The sequence below is a fragment of the Oncorhynchus kisutch genome, linkage group LG4 (genome assembly GCF_002021735.2).
Source record: "Oncorhynchus kisutch isolate 150728-3 linkage group LG4, Okis_V2, whole genome shotgun sequence".
NCBI classification, from domain to species: domain Eukaryota; kingdom Metazoa; phylum Chordata; class Actinopteri; order Salmoniformes; family Salmonidae; genus Oncorhynchus; species Oncorhynchus kisutch.
The window spans coordinates 6,379,249-6,402,487 of record NC_034177.2 but is presented as its reverse complement, the minus strand read 5'-3'; the positions used below and the strand labels follow the sequence as shown (position 1 = coordinate 6,402,487).

The following is a 23,239-nucleotide window of genomic DNA, read 5'->3' as shown; positions in this document are numbered from 1 at the left end:
GTAATGTAATCTAAGCTAATGTAATGGGACTCCTGCACACTGTGTGCCATCTTTAACATTTATTAAGTTTTTTTTTTTCAATATGCCATTTTTCCCAGCAGGTTCCACAGAACAACTCAATGAGGGGACTTACTGAGGTACAATAGACGCTCGTAGCAATGAGGAAGCCTGGGAGAGAGAAAGACAAATTGTAGTATTAGAGCAAATTGTAGTATTTTAACATTTCAACCACAACACCATCCCAGTGACACTGAGATTACTGACATATTTAGAGTCACTTGTTTTGTGTTTTTATTGATCATCTTTTGACATAGAAAAGATGCCAAAACATAGGGGTTTGTCCTTATCCAGCAGAAGAGGTATGTTCTTGCTCAGCTGTCTCATACTTACCTAAGTTTCCCTCGTCCTCCTAAAACAACGGTGGTTACGTTAGGTTAACTAATGTGCTAACGGACGGGCAGGGGTTCATGCGTGTGCAGGTTATGGTTTTGTCACATGCACAATCCCTGGGCGTAACCTATGGCAACAGTGCCCATGCAATGAGTGACAGGGACACTGTCCAATCCAATGAGCAAGGAGGAACACAAAGGGGCGAGGTGTTAGTGAGCAGCAACCAATTCCTTTCGTGTTTCAAGAATTGCTGAACCTGTCCTATAAGGCCTGGTATTGTAAGAGAGCTGTGGACGGAAACAGACCTAAAACTAAGGCTTCGGCTGATGTTTCAAAGTAATAATTAGCGTGTTTCCAACTGAAATCCAACTTCAAAACTGGATGATTAGCTTGAGGAAAAGGTCAGTGAGGTGATCCATATCATTTCTGGCGTTGGTGTAGCTAGAACGTGATTGGGAGAAAGACTTGTCTTGGATCCTACTTTCCCCCCAAAAATGTCTGTTCCCATAAAGCATGAAGGGCTGGCAGGTGTTCATGTCATGTTCAGCCTGTGACATTTGACAGAGGATTTACTGTGACCAGTCTCCTACAGCAACTTCCACCAGAGAGGACATTGAGATATAGGAATGTTAAGGAGATTATCCTTTCCCATGAATTCGCCTCTGTTAGTTTAATTGCCCCAAAACCCGGACTGAAATGGACGACAGGAACTTTAGGCCAGAACATGCAATGTGGTTAGTTAGAATGGGACAGGAGTATTTTCAAAAAGGCAAGAAGACTATCAATTTTCGTCGATATTCCTCGAGTTATTTTTGGCCTCGTACAGTCTATTAAAATGGAGGTCATTGACTGACGAAAAGTTATTGTTTTTAGCATGAAAAATAAAAAAAACAATGTTTAAATGGTAAATCAAAAAAAATATTGGAGACAGTGGAATTAAATTCCCACACACAGATTGCAGAAACAGGTCATTTATCATCTTTAATGTCGTATCTCTTTGTTATGCCTAATGGAGAAGACCCATAATTTATCATCTTTAATGTCGTATCTCTTTGTTATGGCTAATGGAGAAGACCCATAATTTATCATCTTTAATGTCGTATCTCTTTGTTATGCCTAATGGAGAAGACCCATCATTTATCATCTTTAATGTCGTATCTCTTTGTTATGCCTAATGGAGAAGACCCATAATTTATCATCTTTAATGTCGTATCTCTTTGTTATGCCTAATGGAGACCCATAATAAGCCATTGTAACACTTACTATTTGATAAGTAGGTTTAATATTTGCATCCTAATATAATTCAGGTATTTGGGTGGACTGTCTGAGTTTTAGTTTCTCCCCATAGGCAGGTAGACACAGTGAAATCTTTTGAGAGCCATCTATAATAAATGGGAGAAGACGACGATAATTATACCGCAATTATGGTGTTGTATTCCAATGGAGAACAAAGTCATTCTCTTGTGTGGCTGTGGAAGAGGTTGACCCTAACTGGAAATCAACAATAGCTTAAAAAAGTAAGTTCCAGTTGTAGGCTATTATGCAATTCTCTGCTTTTTTAATTTCCTTTTTTTAAATATATAATTTTTTAAATAGTTTAGACGCTTTACTTTCCCCTATCTGGTTTTGCACTCTGGCATGGGAAAAGTGCTTCAAACAAGAAGTGAACTGGTATCATCATTCTTCTTTCATTCTCATAGGTCAGTTGGGACCAATGTTCCCTCTAAGCTGCGCACAGTAGAAATATCAGCCCATGGAGAGAAACAAGAAATGAAACTTCACTCAACTTTCCAGAGTTTTCCCCTGTTAGTTAACACTATCAATGTTTCTCTTTACAGTGGCAATTGTGATCGAACCAATACAATATTAGCCACTTTCAATGCAACACACCAAGACAAAACAAACTATGCAAAATATTTTGTAGAAGGCAGAATGCTTCAGAGTAGGATTCTACGGCATTGACACACACGACTCAGCCTGCACTCTATACTCTACACAGACCGGTGTGGCATGACAAATCAGACCTGCAGTAGGCCTATATGCAAATTGACCATTTCCCTATATGGATCTGTACCATTCACTTTGAACTGGACTGTGTTTACAGCATGAGTGGTTGTGGGTAGACGCGCTTGTTTTGAGATCAAAGCGAGAGCTGCATGTATCCACGTGTGCACATTTAGTTAATGTCCTTTGCTAGTTAGTGAGTTATTAGCTCAGTTATAGATCATTTGTAGTCAGCAATAGGTGAGTGATTGCTTCCTACAAGAGCACAAAACGACATCTTTGAAAAGCGAGTCAGGTAAATCATTTTTCTTTTGTCTTAAAGGGGCAGTGTTGTATTTTGAAACAGGCTTGAATAAACTAAGTAGCCAATAGGCAGAGGGCAGTATAATGTGTCTTTCTCTGTGATAATGGTATGGGAATAATAATGACTTTTATTTTGTAAAGTGGTTTCTTGCATCAAACAACACAACAACATTCAGTCACCCCCTTGTATGAAGGACAAGTGGATAAAAACGTTAATGTCAAGCCCTACATGCGTTTGTTTTTAAAGTCTCATGGAATGTAGGCCTACATTGAACACCACACATTGGCTGCTACTGTAGGCTGAATGATAGAACAGCTATTTCCATGTTAAAATCCTATGAGAGACCACTCTGGTAGGCCCTACATTATGATCAAATAGCCACAGTAGCCTACCTGGCCACAGTAAGACTATAACTTAAAGTGGGTACAGCCTCAGTATTCACAGTAAACACACACTGGAATTCTTTGAATTTTGCAGCAGACCTGAAATTTGCTCAGTGCCGAATTATTTTTGAGGGAACATTATGTTGGGACTTGTATAAAAAGAAACAAAGAGGGCTGAGATCGATGTTGTCATACGTACAAGTGGCAAATTACCTCCCTAACGGTATAGCCAACAGAGAGATGAGATGATGGCAATCTATGGACGGGGAACAAGTGGATGCTTAATGAAGTCGCTGGCTATAACCACAGAGGTATTTCAACAAACAAGCTGCATCCTCGCCAGACAAAAAGGGAACCATTCTTACGCGAAACAAGGACAAACATCCCATTAAACGAATCGAATGAGAAGTAGAGAAAACACTGGAATACTGGGTCAATACAAGGAGCCATGTAAAGGTATAGGGGAGAGGAAGAAAGGTGGAGCGAGGGAGGGAGGGAGGGAGGGATAGACCGACAAGGCAAGGTGCGAGCACGGGGGGGACGGGGGACGACAGCACAAAATTGATGAAAACTTCAGTAAAAAACTTACATATCCGTCATCATAAGGACTCATAGAGTAATATCCCTTCGTGGACAGACAATCACACAGAAACACACACACACACACACACACACACACACACACACACACACACACACACACACACACACACACACACAACACAACACAAAAAGAAAAGAAGCAGTTGAATTGAAGAAGTCAAAAACACACAAGCTAACAGATACACTAAACTAGGCCAGTTCAAACCAAAATGAAGAAGCACATCAGGGATGTGGTCAGGACAACATTGAACGTGAGGAAACGGATCTATTGGATTGGATGTCCTGTATAGGTCCATTTCAATGATATGAGAATAGAGGGTATCATCAGAGCACATCAGCCAGACCACCAAACATAGAACAAACTAGTTTTTTTTTTTTTTCCTTCTTTCGGGAACACAACAATTGCATGGTGGACCTTAGCGAACACATACCCATGTGATGTACCCTATGTATGTCGTGCAGATACGTACAGTACACTACCACGCAGGCCCCACGTCGACAAGTGGAGTGACAGAGCCTTTGGCTTGAGTGGGTACAGTACATTTTGGTGCCGAGTCAACGGAAATGAGTCATTCTGTTAAAACCTCTCAATGACATGGCACTTTCGTATCAACCTTCTGCATCAGTACAGCATACTACATAACGTTTTTTGTTATTGCGGGGTGTAGAGAAATGCATTAGAAAGTAATTAGCTCAGGAGAAAGTGGAGAGGCTATACTGTAGAAAGTACACTACCTTTCCCCATAAATGTTTCTTCTTCTACTAAAACGGCTCTACAGTGCTCATGGGAAATGGAGTGTTTTCTCATCAGTGAAGGGTGGTGTGTGTTGTCACTCACAGTGCCAGGCCTGGTGAAGTCGATGCTCTGCGCCGCACTCTGCCTCAGCTGGCTACTGAAGAGACGCACACACACACTCTGGAGGTATTCTGGGGAGATCTGCAAAAACACAACAGCATCAGAACATCCCAACTGAGCTCTGAGAGGAAGAGGGAGGAAGGGGGGAGGGAGGGAGGGAGGGAGGGGAAGGGAAGGGAGGGGGAGGAAGGGGGAGGAAGGGAGGGAGCGGGAGGAAGGGATGAGGAAGGGGGAGGGAGGGAGGGGGAGAGAGGAAGGTAGGAAGGGGGGGAGAGAGGAAGGGGGAGGGAGGGAGGTAGGAAGGGGGAGAGAAGAAGGGAGAGAGAGAGAGAGAGAGAGAGAGAGAGAGAGAGAGAGAGAGAGAGAGAGAGAGAGAGAGAGAGAGAGAGAGAGAGAGAGAGAGAGAGAGAGAGAGAGAGAGAGAGAGAGGAAGGGCTTGCTATTTTTGTGTATGTTGTGAGTGTAGCCTAAAATCAGTCAGGTATCCTGGAAGTACATTGACCTCATCCCGTCAGTTGAGGATGCCTGGTCATTCTTTAAAAGTAACTTCCTCACCATTTTAGATAAGCATGCTCCGTTCAAAAAATGCAGAACTAAGAACAGATACAGCCCTTGGTTCACTCCAGACCTGACTGCCCTCGACCAGCACAAAAACATCCTGTGGCGGACTGCAATAGCATCGAATAGTCCCCGTGATATGCAACTGTTCAGGGAAGTCCGGAACCAATACACGCAGTCAGTCAGGAAAGCTAAGGCCAGCTTCTTCAGGCAGAAGTTTGCATCCTGTAGCTCCAACTCCAAAAAGTTCTGGGACACTGTGAAGTCCATGGAGAACAAGAGCACCTCCTCCCAGCTGCCCACTGCACTGAGGCTAGGTAACACGGTCACCACTGATAAATCCATGATTATCGAAAACTTCAATAAGCATTTCTCAACGGCTGGCCATGCCTTCCGCCTGGCTACTTCAACCTCGGCCAACAGCTCCGCCCCCCCCGCAGCTCCTCGCCCAAGCCTCTCCAGGTTCTCCTTTACCCAAATCCAGATAGCAGATGTTCTGAAAGAGCTGCAAAACCTGGACCCGTACAAATCAGCTGGGCTTGACAATCTGGACCCTCTATTTCTGAAACTATCTGCCACCATTGTCGCAACCCCTATTACCAGCCTGTTCAACCTCTCTTTCATCTCGTCTGAGATCCCCAAGGATTGGAAAGCTGCCGCAGTCATCCCCCTCTTCAAAGGGGGAGACACCCTGGACCCAAACTGTTACAGACCTATATCCATCCTGCCCTGCCTATCTAAGGTCTTCGAAAGCCAAGTCAACAAACAGGTCACTGACCATCTCGAATCCCACCGTACCTTCTCCGCTGTGCAATCTGGTTTCCGAGCCGGTCATGGGTGCACCTCAGCCACACTCAAGGTACTAAACGATATCATAACCGCCATCGATAAAAGACAGTACTGTGCAGCCGTCTTCATCGACCTTGCCAAGGCTTTCGACTCTGTCAATCACCATATTCTTATCGGTAGACTCAGTAGCCTCGGTTTTTCGGATGACTGCCTTGCCTGGTTCACCAATTACTTTGCAGACAGAGCTCAGTGTGTCAAATCGGAGGGCATGCTGTCCGGTCCTCTGGCAGTCTCTATGGGGGTGCCACAGGGTTCAATTCTCGGGCCGACTCTTTTCTCTGTGTATATCAATGATGTTGCTCTTGCTGCGGGCGATTCCCTGATCCACCTCTACGCAGACGCAGACGACACCATTCTATATACTTTCGGCCCGTCTTTGGACACTGTGCTATCTAACCTCCAAACAAGCTTCAATGCCATACAACACTCCTTCCGTGGCCTCCAACTGCTCTTAAACGCTAGTAAAACCAAATGCATGCTTTTCAACCGGTCGCTGCCTGCACCCGCATGCCCGACTAGCATCACCACCCTGGATGGTTCCGACCTAGAATATGTGGACGTCTATAAGTACCTAGGTGTCTGGCTAGACTGCAAACTCTCCTTCCAGACTCATATCAAACATCTCCAATCGAAAATCAAATCAAGAGTCGGCTTTCTATTCCGCAACAAAGCCTCCTTCACTCACGCCGCCAAGCTTACCCTAGTAAAACTGACTATCCTACCGATCCTCGACTTCGGCGATGTCATCTACAAAATGGCTTCCAACACTCTACTCAGCAAACTGGATGCAGTCTATCACAGTGCCATCCGTTTTGTCACTAAAGCACCTTATACCACCCACCACTGCGACTTGTATGCTCTAGTCGGCTGGCCCTCGCTACATATTCGTCGCCAGACCCACTGGCTCCAGGTCATCTACAAGTCCATGCTAGGTAAAGCTCCGCCTTATCTCAGCTCACTGGTCACGATGGCAACACCCATCCGTAGCACGCGCTCCAGCAGGTGTATCTCACTGATCATCCCTAAAGCCAACACCTCATTTGGCCGCCTTTCGTTCCAGTACTCTGCTGCCTGTGACTGGAACGAATTGCAAAAATCGCTGAAGTTGGAGACTTTTATCTCCCTCACCAACTTCAAACATCAGCTATCTGAGCAGCTAACCGATCGCTGCAGCTGTACATAGTCTATTGGTTAAAAGCCCACCCTTTTTCACCTACCTCATCCCCATACTGTTTTTATTTACTTTTCTGCTCTTCTGCACACCAATATCTCTACCTGTACATGACCATCTGATCATTTATCACTCCAGTGTTAATCTGCAAAATTGTAATTATTTGCCTACCTCCTCATGCCTTTTGCACACATTGTATATAGACCCCCCCTTTGTTTTCTACTGTGTTATTGACTTGTTAATTGTTTACTCCATGTGTAACTCTTTGTTGTCTGTTCACACTGCTATGCTTTATCTTGGCCAGGTCGCAGTTGCAAATGAGAACTTGTTCTCAACTAGCCTACCTGGTTAAATAAAGGTGTTCTCAACTAGCCTACCTGGTTAAATAAAGGTGAAATAAAAAATAAAAAATAAATAAAGTGGGTAAAACAGTATGTAAACATTGTTGACAGGTCTGGGACCAGGCTAATATAACTTGTACATGTTAGGCCCTACCATTTTCCCACTGACTGTAGCCTCCAGAGAGTCCACCAGCTCGGCAGTGACTCCTATCAGGTTGTGGTGATCGGCCTGCATCTTATTGAACCTCCTCATGTAGCTGCTGGTCCTCTTCTCTGCTTCGGCCAGCTGCAGCTGCAGCTGCTGTATGGTGTCTGTAAACACATATAGAACGCACACACACACACACAAACGCACAAATATAATTAAAACAGTCACACACACAAACACAAAAATAGAATCAAAACAGTCACACACACAAACACAAAAATAGAATCAAAACAGTCACACACACACACACACACACACACACACACACACACACACACACACACACACACACACACACACACACACACACACACACACACACACACACACACACACACACACACACACACACACACACACACACACACACACACACACACACACACACACAAATAGAATCAAAACAGTCACACACACACACACACAAATAGAATCAAAACAGTCACACACACACACACACACACACAAATAGAATCAAAACAGTCACACACACACACACACACACACACAAATAGAATCAAAACAGTCACACACACACACACAAATAGAATCAAAACAGTCACACACATAAGCACACAAACATCTAGCAATTTTTTAAGTCCCATAGCAGTAGAATGACTAGAATGGGAATCACTATTCAAGTCAATGAGGCCATGATGAATGGACTGGAGGCCATGAAGCACAGCAGCAAGTCAGTAATAACCTACGTCTGTGATAGCCAATCAATAATCAGAAGAAGACCTCAATCACCTTGTTAACCCAGACAGTTAATAAGCTAGCTAGCTAGTTCAGTGAGCTAGCTAACACTGTATAAACCATCGGGGGAAAATAAAATGGTTGACTATAGTAAAGTATACATCTATATTTAGTAAGCACACACTTAAGTGTATAACTTGGCTTAGTCTGAACTTTCACATAGCTAGTGCAATCGGCCCAGGGTTCAATTTGTGGTTTATCAACAGTCAATTTCGCTGACATTACAAAAATGTGAATGCAAATTCCATATTACCATGGCAATTCCATCATCGGTTGATAACAATCCAAATTACCCTGGCAACTGCAGTGCCTGACATGCAATTTAGGTTACAGTATTAACTCATGCATTTGCAGCATCCGTATGTGGCTGTCATTGGCTCTAACCTTCAATATTGAGATGTGTGTATACCACGTTTACTGAAGGATAAGTCACAACACAAGGAATCATAGTATGTATGATGACTCATGATGCTCATTCAGCACAGTCTACAGTAGGTTCTTTTGTCAAGTGAAAGAAGTGAAAGAATTTGTTTAGGACAGTGACAGGTATGAAAGTCTATCTGATGTAAACAAATAAATAATAATAATATGCTCTTTAGAAAAAGACTGGAGAAGGACAATGATGGAAATAGAATGACAATAGAATGGAAAGCATATATTATATTTCTATGGGTACAATCACCTTTGGTGTTCCTTCCGCCATCCTTCTGTGTTAATGCCCACGTTAAAGAAACAATACACGATCGTATTCGGTATCGCTTGCCGTGCGGCAGCAGAGACAACAGTCTATCACATTACTGAGACATTTTCAACATTTGCAAAGGATATCCTGCCTCGTTATATCTGACAGGTGTTTGTCTTTCCAAATGAAATGACGGCCGCTTTTCAATGTTTGTTAAAAGGTACGCATCACAAGCAGAAAAAAAAAGGTAGAACAGTTTTTTTAAGGCAACATTGGTTGGTAAACACTACCAGTACTAATGTCCATCAGGCCGGAACAGCGGAGAGGAGGAACTCCCACGCAGACAGTAAACAAGCTCTGTCGTCTTGACTGTTGGGTAAAGGCTGGGCTCCATAAATATTATGATAATATTATAATCCTGAAGGATTTTCACGGCGGGGGGATAAAGGTTTAATGACGTGAATGGACATCAGAAAGGAAAATCTATCCATTGTGTTTTCATATGAAAGCTACAATTGTTCTGATGTCATCGCCTTATCCAATTCTCTCACTTACTTGCCCTTACACCATTATAAGGGTCAGAGGCGGGATCAGATGGTTGTTTTTTGCACTCGAACATAGCCCGGCTTTCATGCTTGGGGAGGTTGCTGGATAGTATACAGTCGAGTGATTGCCTCAAGGGGTGGCAGGATAGCCTAGTGGTTAGAGTGCTGGACTAGTAACCGAAAGGTTGCAAGTTCGAATCCCCGAGCTGACAAGGTACAACAGGCAGTTGACCCACTGTTCCTAGGCTGTCATTGAAAATAAGAATTTGTTCTTAACTGACTTGCCTAGTTAAATAAAGGAAAAATACAAATTAACCGTCACTTTAGTGGCTGAAATTAAAGCTTTTTATTGGAGTCTTGAATACGCTTTGCAGATGAGAGCAAGAGCCTGCTGTATTTGGCGTGGCTTGAATCAGAGTCATTCTCACCTTTTGTTCTCCCACTTACTGTTTTTTGTGTTTTTTTTGTCCTTTTCTCTCTCTAGAATACGCTACAGGAGTTTCACTTAGCATTCACTGATGCCTCAAACGTTTCTAAGCCATCTCTGTAACTAAGGATGGTAAAAGCATTCTTTGAATACAGAGAACCGTAGGAAACTGGCCAATGGCTACTTTTTTGGCAGAGTGAGAATAGAGCGTTACTACTTGAAAAACTGTTGGTTAACACCTCAGTTCCTCTGTTTAGGAAACTAAGTACAATGCCCTGATAATGGTCGTTTGAGACTGAAATAAATCGTTGTTGTGCACTGACTGTAAAGACTCTATTCTCAGACTATGAGGAGTCGAAAGTATTGAACGAAAGTTTGTTGGCAATTTTGTCATTTAAAAAAACTGACACAGGCATTTTCCCACCTCTTACGCCAAGGTTGGTCATTTAGCTGTCTAACATCAGCTCACTTGAGCTGAGGTGGGAGGGTTGGAAATATTGTAGGTATGTCCTTAAAAACAAATTCTTATTTTCAATGACGGCCTAGGAACAGTGGGTTAACTGCCTTGTTCAGGGGCAGAACGACAGATTTGTACCTTGTCAGCTCGGGGATTCGATCTTGCAACTTTTCGGTTACGAGTCTAAAGCAATAACCACTAGGCTACGCTGCCGCCCCAGCGGCAAGGACTGGGAGACTAGGATCAGGATCAGGATCGAGGGAAAGATGAACGGAGCAAAGGACAGAGAGATCCTTGATGAAAACCTGCTCCAGAGCGCTCAGAACTTCAGTCTGGCGTGAAGGTTCAGTTTCCAACGGGACAACGACCCTAAGCACACAGCCAAGACAACGCAGGAGTGGCTTCTGTGTACAAGTCTCTGAATGTCGTTGAGTGGCCCAGCCAGAGCTCGGACTTGAACCAAATTGAACATCTCTGGAGAGACATGAAAATAGCTGTGCAGCGACGCTCCCCATCCAACCTGACAGATCATGAGAGGATCTGCAGAGAAGAATGGGAGAAACTCCCCAAATACAGGTGTGCCAAACTTGTAGCGTCCTACCCAAGAAGACTATAATCTGTAATCGCTGCCAAAGGTGCTTCAACAAAGTACTGTATTTAACACATTTGCAACAATTTCTAAAAAACTGTTTTTGCTTTGTCATCATGGGGTATTGTGATGTCATCATGGGGTATTGTGATGTCATCATGGGGTATTGTGATGTCATCATGGGGTATTGTGATGTCATTATGGAGTATTGTATGTAGATTTAATACATTTTAGAATACGGCTGTAAAGTAACAAAATGTGAAAAAAGTCCAGGGGTCTGAATACTTCCCAAATGTACTGTACATTTGCCTGTTTGTTTGTTTACCTTTCACAATCCCACTTTCTCTTTATATTGGATATTTTTTCCAGCTCTTGTGAAAGCTGTGAAAATTCTCCATACGCTACGTTGTCTTAGGTCTAATGTTATATGCCCACGGCCACGCGGAGCAATTATGGTGCCTGTAACTGTATTTAGACAGCCTATTTAAAACAAGTTGTTGTTTCGTTTTATTTTAATTTGATTTAGGTCTAATCAATAGTGAATTGACAACCATGCTTATTGTTGAATGCTTATTGACCATGTTTGGCTTAGCTCAGACATACATAATTTTACACTAGGCCTATATCAGTGTTAAGCCTATGTTCATTTTTTATATATTATTATACTGAAGCCATGCAATTAGCCTACTTAGAACAATGTGGATTGCAAACATGCTCAACATATTTCTGGGATTCTTTTATTTATTTATCCTTTATTTTACCAGGTAAGTTGACTGAGGACACGTTCTCATTTGCAGCAACGACCTGGGGAATAGTTACAGGGTAGAGGAGGGGGATGAATGAGCCAATTGTAAACTGGGGATTATTAGGTGACCATGATGGTTTGAGGGCCAGATTGGGAATTTAGCCAGGACACTGAGGTTAACACCCCTACTCTTACGATAAGTGACATGGGATCTTTAATGACCTCAGAGAGTCAGGACACCCGTTTAACGTCCCATCCGAAAGACCGCACCCTACACAGGGCAATGTCCCCAATCACTGCCCTGGGGAATTGGGATATGTTTTTAGACCAGAGGAAATAGTGCCACCTACTGGCCCTCCAACACCACTTCCAGCAGCATCTGGTCTCCCATCCAGGAACTGAACAGGACCAACCCTGCTTAGCTTCAGAAGCAAGCCAGCAGTGGTATGCAGGGTCTTGAATGTCGGGACAATCCTTGTCCGGTAGGGGAACCAAAAAAAAGTAATAGTTGATAAAAATTTATTTTGTTGCATTAGTTGTTATTTGCTAGGCCAATTTGTTGCAGGCTCTGTCGTAACCGGCCGCGACCGGGAGGTCCGTGGGGCGACGCACAATTGGCCTAGCGTCGTCCGGGTTAGGGAGGGCTTTTTTGCTAGGCCAATTTGTTGCAGGCTCTGTCGTAACCGGCCGCGACCGGGAGGTCCGTGGGGCGACGCACAATTGGCCTAGCGTCGTCCGGGTTAGGGAGGGCTTTTTTGCTAGGTCAATTTGTTGCAGGCTCTGTCGTAACCGGCCGCGACCGGGAGGTCGCGGCCGGGAGGGTTGGTCCTGGTTGGTCCTGGTCTGTGGGGCGACGCACAATTGGCCTAGCGTCGTCCGTGTTAGGGAGGGTTTGGCCGGTAGGGATAATATCCTTGTCTCATCGCACACCAGCGACTCCTGTGGCGGGCCGGGCGCAGTGCACGCTAACCAAGGTTGCCAGGTGCACGGTGTTTCCTCCGAAACATTGGTGTGGCTGGCTTCCGGGTTGGATGCGCGCTGTGTTAAGAAGCAGTGCGGCTTGGTTGGGTTGTGTATCGGAGGACGCATGACTTTCAACCTTCGTCTCTCCTGAACTCGTACGGGAGTTGTAGCGATGAGACAAGATAGTAGCTACTAACATTTGGGTACCACGAAAAAGGTGTATATAAAAAAATAGATATATATATAAAAGAAAGAAAAGTTTGAGGACATTACGAAAACATGAATTCACATTCCCATTCCCAGTTTGGAGATGCCAGCCCTAGCCTATAGGCCTACTGTTTCTAATGTAGATAACACAGCCTCATGGTATCAAACCCTTGCATTTTAAAGAGAGAGCATTGCGCCTACTGTTTCTAATGTGGATAACACAGCTTCATGGAATCACAACCTTGCATTTTAAAGAGAGAGCATTGCGCCTACTGTTTCTAATGTGGATAACACAGCTTCATGGAATCACAACCTTGCATTTTAAAGAGAGCATTGCGCCTTGATTCCACTGGATTTTTTGTTTTATGCGCCAGAATTGAACATATTGCCGCTATTTATCCAGACACCAAAAAAAAAAGCTGAACAGATGAACACATTTTGATTAGCATCGCAATAATGATCCCAATATTAGGTCTGACTCTACTTCTATGGTAGGCTACTGTTTTTCACAGATATGGATAACATGGGTTCATGGTAGGCTACTGGGTTCATGGTAGGCTACTGGGTTCATGGTAGGCTACTGGGTTCATGGTAGGCTCATCAAAACACGCCGAGTCACCGACACGCGCATCAGCGACCGGGCATATCGCTGACTTTTTGGGGAGTTTTTTTTTTTTATCGTCTGGAGTTGAGAATTTTGGAAGCCAATTCTGAGACCAAAAATCTGAACAGATAAACACATATTTGTTGGAGAGGGGAATTGCATTCAATCAAATGATTCATTTCCAATGATTTCCCACCCGTAAGGTGCCACTATTTTATTTATTTAATTTTATTTAACCTTTATTTAATTAGGCAAGTCAGTTAAGAACAAATTCTTATTTACAATAACGGCCTACCGGGGCACAGTGGGTTAACTGCCTTGTTCAGGGGCAGAACGACAGATTTTTACCTCGTCAGCTCAGGGGATTCGATCCACCTACTGGCCCAAAGCTCTAACCACTAGGCTACCTGCCGTCCCTACACTCTAACCACTAGGCTACCTGCCGTCCCTACACTCTAACCACTAGGCTACCTGCCGTCCCTACACTCTAACCACTAGGCTACCTGCCGTCCCTACACTCTAACCACTAGGCTACCTGCCGTCCCTACACTCTAACCACTAGGCTACCTGCCGTCCCTACACTCTAACCACTAGGCTACCTGCCGCCCCTACACTCTAACCACTAGGCTACCTGCCGCCCCTACACTCTAACCACTAGGCTACCTGCCGTCCCTACACTCTAACCACTAGGCTACCTGCCGTCCCTACACTCTAACCACTAGGCTACCTGCCGCCCCTACACTCTAACCACTAGGCTACCTGCCGCCCCTACACTCTAACCACTAGGCTACCTGCCGTCCCTACACTCTAACCACTAGGCTACCTGCCGTCCCTACACTCTAACCACTAGGCTACCTGCCGCCCCTACACTCTAACCACTAGGCTACCTGCCGTCCCTACACTCTAACCACTAGGCTACCTGCCGTCCCTACACTCTAACCACTAGGCTACCTGCCGCCCCTACACTCTAACCACTAGGCTACCTGCCGCCCGTACACTCTAACCACTAGGCTACCTGCCGCCCCTACACTCTAACCACTAGGCTACCTGCCGCCCCTACCCTCTAACCACTAGGCTACCTGCCGCCCCTACACTCTAACCACTAGGCTACCTGCCGCCCCTACCCTCTAACCACTAGGCTACCTGCCGCCCCTACACTCTAACCACTAGGCTACCTGCCGCCCCTACACTCTAACCACTAGGCTACCTGCCGCCCCTACACTCTAACCACTAGGCTACCTGCCGCCCCTACACTCTAACCACTAGGCTACCTGCCGCCCCTACACTCTAACCACTAGGCTACCTGCCGCCCCTACACTCTAACCACTAGGCTACCTGCCGCCCCTACACTCTAACCACTAGGCTACCTGCCGCCCCTACACTCTAACCACTAGGCTACCTGCCGCCCCTACACTCTAACCACTAGGCTACCTGCCGCCCCTACACTCTAACCACTAGGCTACCTGCCGTCCCTACACTCTAACCACTAGGCTACCTGCCGTCCCTACACTCTAACCACTAGGCTACCTGCCGCCCCTACACTCTAACCACTAGGCTACCTGCCGCCCCTACACTCTAACCACTAGGCTACCTGCCGTCCCTACACTCTAACCACTAGGCTACCTGCCGTCCCTACACTCTAACCACTAGGCTACCTGCCGTCCCTACACTCTAACCACTAGGCTACCTGCCGCCTCTACACTCTAACCACTAGGCTACCTGCCGCCTCTACACTCTAACCACTAGGCTACCCTGCCACCTCTACATTCTAACCACTAGGCTACCTGCCGTCCCTACACTCTAACCACTAGGCTACCTGCCGTCCCTACACTCTAACCACTAGGCTACCCTGCCGCCCCTACACTCTAACCACTAGGCTACCTGCCGCCTCTACACTCTAACCACTAGGCTACCTGCCGCCTCTACACTCTAACCACTAGGCTACCCTGCCACCTCTACACTCTAACCACTAGGCTACCCTGCCACCTCTACACTCTAACCACTAGGCTACCCTGCCACCTCTACACTCTAACCACTAGGCTACCCTGCCACCTCTACACTCTAACCACTAGGCTACCCTGCCGTCCCTACACTCTAACCACTAGGCTACCTGCCGCCCCTACACTCTAACCACTAGGCTACCTGCCGCCCCTACACTCTAACCACTAGGCTACCTGCCGTCCCTACACTCTAACCACTAGGCTACCTGCCGTCCCTACACTCTAACCACTAGGCTACCTGCCACCCCTACACTCTAACCACTAGGCTACCTGCCGCCCCTACACTCTAACCACTAGGCTACCTGCCGCCCCTACACTCTAACCACTAGGCTACCTGCCGCCTCTACACTCTAACCACTAGGCTACCTGCCGCCCCTACACTCTAACCACTAGGCTACCTGCCGCCCCTACACTCTAACCACTAGGCTACCTGCCGTCCCACTAGTGTACCTACCCCCTCTACACTCTAACCACTAGGCTACCTGCCGCCCTACACTCTAACCACTAGGCTACCTGCCGCCCCTACACTCTAACCACTAGGCTACCCTGCCACCCCTACACTCTAACCACTAGGCTACCTGCCGCCTCTACACTCTAACCACTAGGCTACCTGCCGCCCCTAGACTCTAACCACTAGGCTACCTGCCGCCCCTACACTCTAACCACTAGGCTACCTGCCGTCCCACTAGTGTACCTACCCCCTCTACACTCTAACCACTAGGCTACCTGCCGCCCTACACTCTAACCACTAGGCTACCTGCCACCTCTACACTCTAACCACTAGGCTACCTGCCACCTCTACACTCTAACCACTAGGCTACCTGCCACCTCTACACTCTAACCACTAGGCTACCTGCCACCTCTACACTCTAACCACTAGGCTACCTGCCACCTCTACACTCTAACCACTAGGCTACCTGCCGCCCCTACACTCTAACCACTAGGCTACCTGCCGTCCCACTAGTGTACCTACCCCCTCTACACTCTAACCACTAGGCTACCTGCCGCCCTACACTCTAACCACTAGGCTACCTGCCACCTCTACACTCTAACCACTAGGCTACCTGCCACCTCTACACTCTAACCACTAGGCTACCTGCCACCTCTACACTCTAACCACTAGACTACCTGCCACCTCTACACTCTAACCACTAGACTACCTGCCGTCCCACTAGTGTACCTACCCCCTCTACACTCTAACCACTAGGCTACCTGCCGCCCTACACTCTAACCACTAGGCTACCTGCCACCTCTACACTCTAACCACTAGGCTACCTGCCACCTCTACACTCTAACCACTAGGCTACCTGCCACCTCTACACTCTAACCACTAGACTACCTGCCACCTCTACACTCTAACCACTAGACTACCTGCCGCCCCACTAGTGTACCTACCCCCTCTACACTCTAACCACTAGGCTACCTGCCGCCCTACACTCTAACCACTAGGCTACCTGCCACCTCTACACTCTAACCACTAGGCTACCTGCCGCCTCTACACTCTAACCACTAGGCTACCTGCCGCCCCTACACTCTAACCACTAGGCTACCTGCCGCCCCTACACTCTAACCACTAGGCTACCTGCCGCCTCTACACTCTAACCACTAGGCTACCTGCCGCCTCTACACTCTAACCACTAGGCTACCTGCCGCCTCTACACTCTAACCACTAGGCTACCTGCCGTCCCTACACTCTAACCACTAGGCTACCTGCCGCCTCTACACTCTAACCACTAGGCTACCTGCCGCCCCTACACTCTAACCACTAGTCTACCTGCCGCCCCTACACTCTAACCACTAGGCTACCTGCCGTCCCTACACTCTAACCACTAGGCTACCCTGCCACCTCTACACTCTAACCACTAGGCTACCTGCCGCCCCTACACTCTAACCACTAGGCTACCTGCCGTCCCTACACTCTAACCACTAGGCTACCTGCCGCCCCTACACTCTAACCACTAGGCTACCTGCCGCCTCTACACTCTAACCACTAGGCTACCTGCCGCCCCTACACTCTAACCACTAGGCTACCTGCCGCCCCTACACTCTAACCACTAGGCTACCTGCCGCCCCTACACTCTAACCACTAGGCTACCTGCCGCCCCTACACTCTAACCACTAGGCTACCTGCCGCCCCTACACTCTAACCACTAGGCTACCTGCCGTCCCTACACTCTAACCACTAGGCTACCTGCCACCTCTACACTCTAACCACTAGGCTACCTGCCGCCTCTACACTCTAACCACTAGGCTACCTGCCGCCCCTACACTCTAACCACTAGGCTACCTGCCGCCCCTACACTCTAACCACTAGGCTACCTGCCGTCCCTACACTCTAACCACTAGGCTACCTGCCGCCTCTACACTCTAACCACTAGGCTACCTGCCGCCTCTACACTCTAACCACTAGGCTACCTGCCGCCTCTACACTCTAACCACTAGGCTACCTGCCGCCTCTACACTCTAACCACTAGGCTACCTGCCACCTCTACACTCTAACCACTAGGCTACCTACCCCCTCTACACTCTAACCACTAGGCTACCTACCCCCTCTACACTCTAACCACTAGGCTACCTGCCACCTCTACACTCTAACCACTAGGCTACCTGCCGTCCCACTAGTGTACCTACCCCCTCTACACTCTAACCACTAGGCTACCTGCCGCCCTACACTCTAACCACTAGGCTACCTGCCACCTCTACACTCTAACCACTAGGCTACCTGCCACCTCTACACTCTAACCACTAGGCTACCTGCCACCTCTACACTCTAACCACTAGACTACCTGCCACCTCTACACTCTAACCACTAGACTACCTGCCGTCCCACTAGTGTACCTACCCCCTCTACACTCTAACCACTAGGCTACCTGCCGCCCTACACTCTAACCACTAGGCTACCTGCCACCTCTACACTCTAACCACTAGGCTACCTGCCACCTCTACACTCTAACCACTAGGCTACCTGCCACCTCTACACTCTAACCACTAGACTACCTGCCACCTCTACACTCTAACCACTAGACTACCTGCCGCCCCACTAGTGTACCTACCCCCTCTACACTCTAACCACTAGGCTACCTGCCGCCCTACACTCTAACCACTAGGCTACCTGCCACCTCTACACTCTAACCACTAGGCTACCTGCCGCCTCTACACTCTAACCACTAGGCTACCTGCCGCCCCTACACTCTAACCACTAGGCTACCTGCCGCCCCTACACTCTAACCACTAGGCTACCTGCCGCCTCTACACTCTAACCACTAGGCTACCTGCCGCCTCTACACTCTAACCACTAGGCTACCTGCCGCCCCTACACTCTAACCACTAGGCTACCTGCCGTCCCTACACTCTAACCACTAGGCTACCTGCCGCCCCTACACTCTAACCACTAGGCTACCTGCCGCCTCTACACTCTAACCACTAGGCTACCTGCCGCCCCTACACTCTAACCACTAGGCTACCTGCCGCCCCTACACTCTAACCACTAGGCTACCTGCCGCCCCTACACTCTAACCACTAGGCTACCTGCCGCCCCTACACTCTAACCACTAGGCTACCTGCCGCCCCTACACTCTAACCACTAGGCTACCTGCCGTCCCTACACTCTAACCACTAGGCTACCTGCCACCTCTACACTCTAACCACTAGGCTACCTGCCGCCTCTACACTCTAACCACTAGGCTACCTGCCGCCCCTACACTCTAACCACTAGGCTACCTGCCGCCCCTACACTCTAACCACTAGGCTACCTGCCGTCCCTACACTCTAACCACTAGGCTACCTGCCGCCTCTACACTCTAACCACTAGGCTACCTGCCGCCTCTACACTCTAACCACTAGGCTACCTGCCGCCTCTACACTCTAACCACTAGGCTACCTGCCGCCTCTACACTCTAACCACTAGGCTACCTGCCACCTCTACACTCTAACCACTAGGCTACCTACCCCCTCTACACTCTAACCACTAGGCTACCTACCCCCTCTACACTCTAACCACTAGGCTACCCTGCCACCTCTACACTCTAACCACTAGTCTACCTGCCGTCCCTACACTCTAACCACTAGGCTACCTGCCGCCCCTACACTCTAACCACTAGGCTACCCTGCCACCTCTACACTCTAACCACTAGGCTACCTGCCGCCCCTACACTCTAACCACTAGGCTACCTGCCGCCCCTACACTCTAACCACTAGTGTACCTACCCCCTCTACACTCTAACCACTAGGCTACCTGCCGTCCCACTAGTGTATATAGGTTTTTCTATATGATTTTATGCTGTGAACGTTTTTTTTAATATATATTTTTAATGCTGCTCAGATTGCCCTTCCTGGTGTGACCTCAGCTTAACTGAATATGGGTCACGTTGAATGATTCTTGTCAAAAGGATACATATAACGACAGAAGCCTTGGAGTGTCGGACACTGTCAGTGTCACAGTCAGGAACTTCTCCAGCTCTCGCTTCCTCTCTGGAATCCAGGACTCCTGATAACAACATACCATAGCATACCATGGGCAGTTAATGAAGTACAGCACATTCATTTATTCATTTATTCATTCATTCATTCATTTATTCATTCATTCATTCATTCATTTATTCATTCATTCATGTGCCCAATCAGTGTCCCGCCCTTCATTGCTTTTTGGTTGTTACATACTGCTAATGTTGATATCGCATGTATATGTGAGTACGTTCAGGGACAATGGTGTCACCTGGAAGAGATCTCTGAAGGAGGGGTGCACCACAGGGTTGGGCACGAAGGGGAGGGCGTAGTAGGGTAGGAACTCAGTGGTCTGACTGAGTGCTGCCCCTCGCGTCTCCAGGTAGTGCTTGAAGTGGGTGATCCTCACCTCAAAGTCTGCTCGGTCCTGTGGGAGAAACACATTCATACTAAATTAATTTAATTTATTTGGTGATTAAAAGTAGTGGGCTGCTCCAACTGGAGACAATATTGCTAAGAGTATTGGACTATTGACATGGGACGGTAGTACTCTTGTTGTATACAGGCTCTGCATGTATTGATATGGGAAGAGAGTACTCCCATATCACTGTTGTATACAGTGCATTTGGAAAGTATTCAGACCCTTTGCCTCAACAAATCTACACACAATATCCCATAATGAGAAAGCAAAAAACATTTTTTCAAAAATCTTGCAAATGAATTAAATAAAATAAAAATAAAAAATGAAATATCACATTTACATAAGTATTCAGACCCTTTACTCAGTACTTTGTTGAAGCACCTTTGGCAGTTATTACAGCCTTGAGTCTTCTTGGGTATGATGCTACAAGCTTGGGACACCTTCATACATTCAGAGACTTGTCCCGAAGCCACTCCGGCATTGTCTCGGCTGTGTGCTTAGGGTTGTTGACTTGCTGGAAGGTGAACCTTTGCCCCAGTCTGAGGTCCTGAGCACTCCGGAGCAGGTTTTCATCAAGGAGCTCTCTGTACATTTCTCCGTTCATCTTTCCCTCGATTCTGCCTAGTCTCCCAGTCCTTGGCGCTGAAAAACGTCCCCACAGCATGATGCTGCCACCACCATGCTTCACCGGTGGGATGGTGCCAAGTTTCCTCCAGACGTGACGCTTGGCATTCAGGTCAAAGAGTTCAATCGTGGTTTCATCAGACCAGCAAATATTGTTTCTCATGGTCTGAGAGTCATTTAGGTGCCTTTTGGCAAACTCCAAGCGGGCTGTCATGTGCCTTTTACTGAGGAGTGGCTTCCGTCTGGTCACTCTACCATGGAGGCTTGAGTGGTGGAGTTCTGCAGAGATGGTTGTCCTTCTGGAAGTTTTTCTCATCTCCACAGAGGAACTCTGGAGCTCTGTCATAGTGACCATCAGGTTCTTAGTCACCTCCCTGACCAACGCCATTCTGCCCCGATTGCTCAGTTTGGCCGGGCGGCCAGCTCTAGGAAGAGTCTTGGTGGTTCAAAGTTCTACCATTTAAGAATGATGGAGGTCACTGTGTTCTTGGGGACCTTCAATGCTGCAGAAATGTTTTGGTACCCTTCTCCAGATATGTGCCTCAACACAATCCTGTCTCTGAGCTCTATGGACAATTCCTTCAACCTCATCGGGGCGGCAGCGTAGCCTAGTGGTTAGAGCGTTGGACTAGTAACCGGAAGGTTGCGAGTTCAAATCCCCGAGCTGACAAGGTACAAATCTGTCGTTCTGCCCCTGAACAGGCAGTTAACCCACTGTTCCCAGGCCGTCATTGAAAATAAGAATGTGTTCTTAACTGACTTGCCTGGTTAAATAAAGGTAAAATAAATAAAATAAAATGGCTTGGTTTTTGCTCTGACAGGCCCTGTCAACTTTGAGAGCTTATATAGACAGGTGTGTGCCTTTCCAAATCATGTCCAACCAATTGAATTTACCATAAGTGAACTCCAATCAAGTTGTAGAAGCATCTCAAGAATGATCAACGGAAACAGGATGCACCTGAGCTCAATTTCGAGTCTCATAGCAAAGGGTCTGAATACTTATGTAATACTTATGTAAATAATTTTCAAAATATGTTTTATTCATTTGCATAAATTTCTAAAAACCTGTTTTCGCTTCATCATTATGTTATTGTGTGTAGATTGATGAGATATATCAATTTGAGAATAAGGCTGTAACGTAACAAAATGTGGAAAAAAGGAAGGGGTCTGAATACTTTCCAAATGCAATGTATAGGCTCATTGATATGTTTATATACTGTATTGTATTAACAACTTACGTTTTTTTAAACATGTGACCAAATCAAATGTACTCTGATTGGATAATACAAAAATAAGATTAGATTATCTATGGTGCACAACTTTCACAAATGCTATAGGTTGGTTATAGGTTATACAATTACACTGGATAGGACCACCATTTTGGTTTCCTGGGAACCAAGGAGTTGTGAAGAGAACTTCACCAAACGAACCAGTGTGAATGGTGGATAGGACCACCATTTTGGTTTCCTGGGAACCAAGGAGTTGTGAAGAGAACTTCACCAAACGAACCAGTGTGAATGGTGGATAGGACCACCATTTTGGTTTCCTGGGAACCAAGGAGTTGTGAAGAGAACTTCACCAAACGAACCAGTGTGAATGGTGGATAGGACCACCATTTTGGTTTCCTGGGAACCAAGGAGTTGTGAAGAGAACTTCACCAAACGAACCAGTGTGAATGGTGGATAGGACCACCATTTTGGTTTCCTGGGAACCAAGGAGTTGTGAAGAGAACTTCACCAAACGAACCAGTGTGAATGGTGGATAGGACCACCATTTTGGTTTCCTGGGAACCAAGGAGTTGTGAAGAGAACTTCACCAAACGAACCAGTGTGAATGGTGGATAGGACCACCATTTTGGTTTCCTGGGAACCAAGGAGTTGTGAAGAGAACTTCACCAAACGAACCAGTGTGAATGGCTTGTTGCTAAGGAAAGGCTGCATGGTGCAACGAGGCCATCTGTTGGCTGATGGGGATTTGATCCATTTTTTTTGCATGCTATTTTTCTCACCACAGAGATGAGGGAGCTGATATGACAAAGTACACAAAGCTTGTGCTAAAAAAAAGAGCAACACTTAGCCTATACGTCTGATGGAAGAGGTACAACGTTGA

At 46.8% G+C, this 23,239-nt stretch overlaps 1 protein-coding gene across 2 annotated transcripts in view; it reads right to left on the bottom strand.

Moving 5' to 3' along the window:
- The window catches only part of armc9 (armadillo repeat containing 9), a 102,008-nt gene that overhangs the window by 71,382 nt on the left and 7,387 nt on the right, over window positions 1-23,239 (bottom strand). Inside the window, exons 5-11 of one of the 2 annotated variants that reach the window (XM_031822345.1) lie at window positions 20,357-20,512; window positions 20,036-20,128; window positions 9,106-9,130; window positions 7,614-7,771; window positions 4,523-4,621; window positions 3,671-3,706; window positions 134-168 (exon numbers count right to left, since the gene is read on the bottom strand). In XM_031822345.1, coding sequence (XP_031678205.1) covers window positions 134-168; window positions 3,671-3,706; window positions 4,523-4,621; window positions 7,614-7,771; window positions 9,106-9,130; window positions 20,036-20,128; window positions 20,357-20,512 — 602 coding nt within the window. The remainder of the gene's footprint in view (window positions 1-133; window positions 169-3,670; window positions 3,707-4,522; window positions 4,622-7,613; window positions 7,772-9,105; window positions 9,131-20,035; window positions 20,129-20,356; window positions 20,513-23,239) is intronic. The other variant, XM_031822346.1, reaches the window with a different exon arrangement.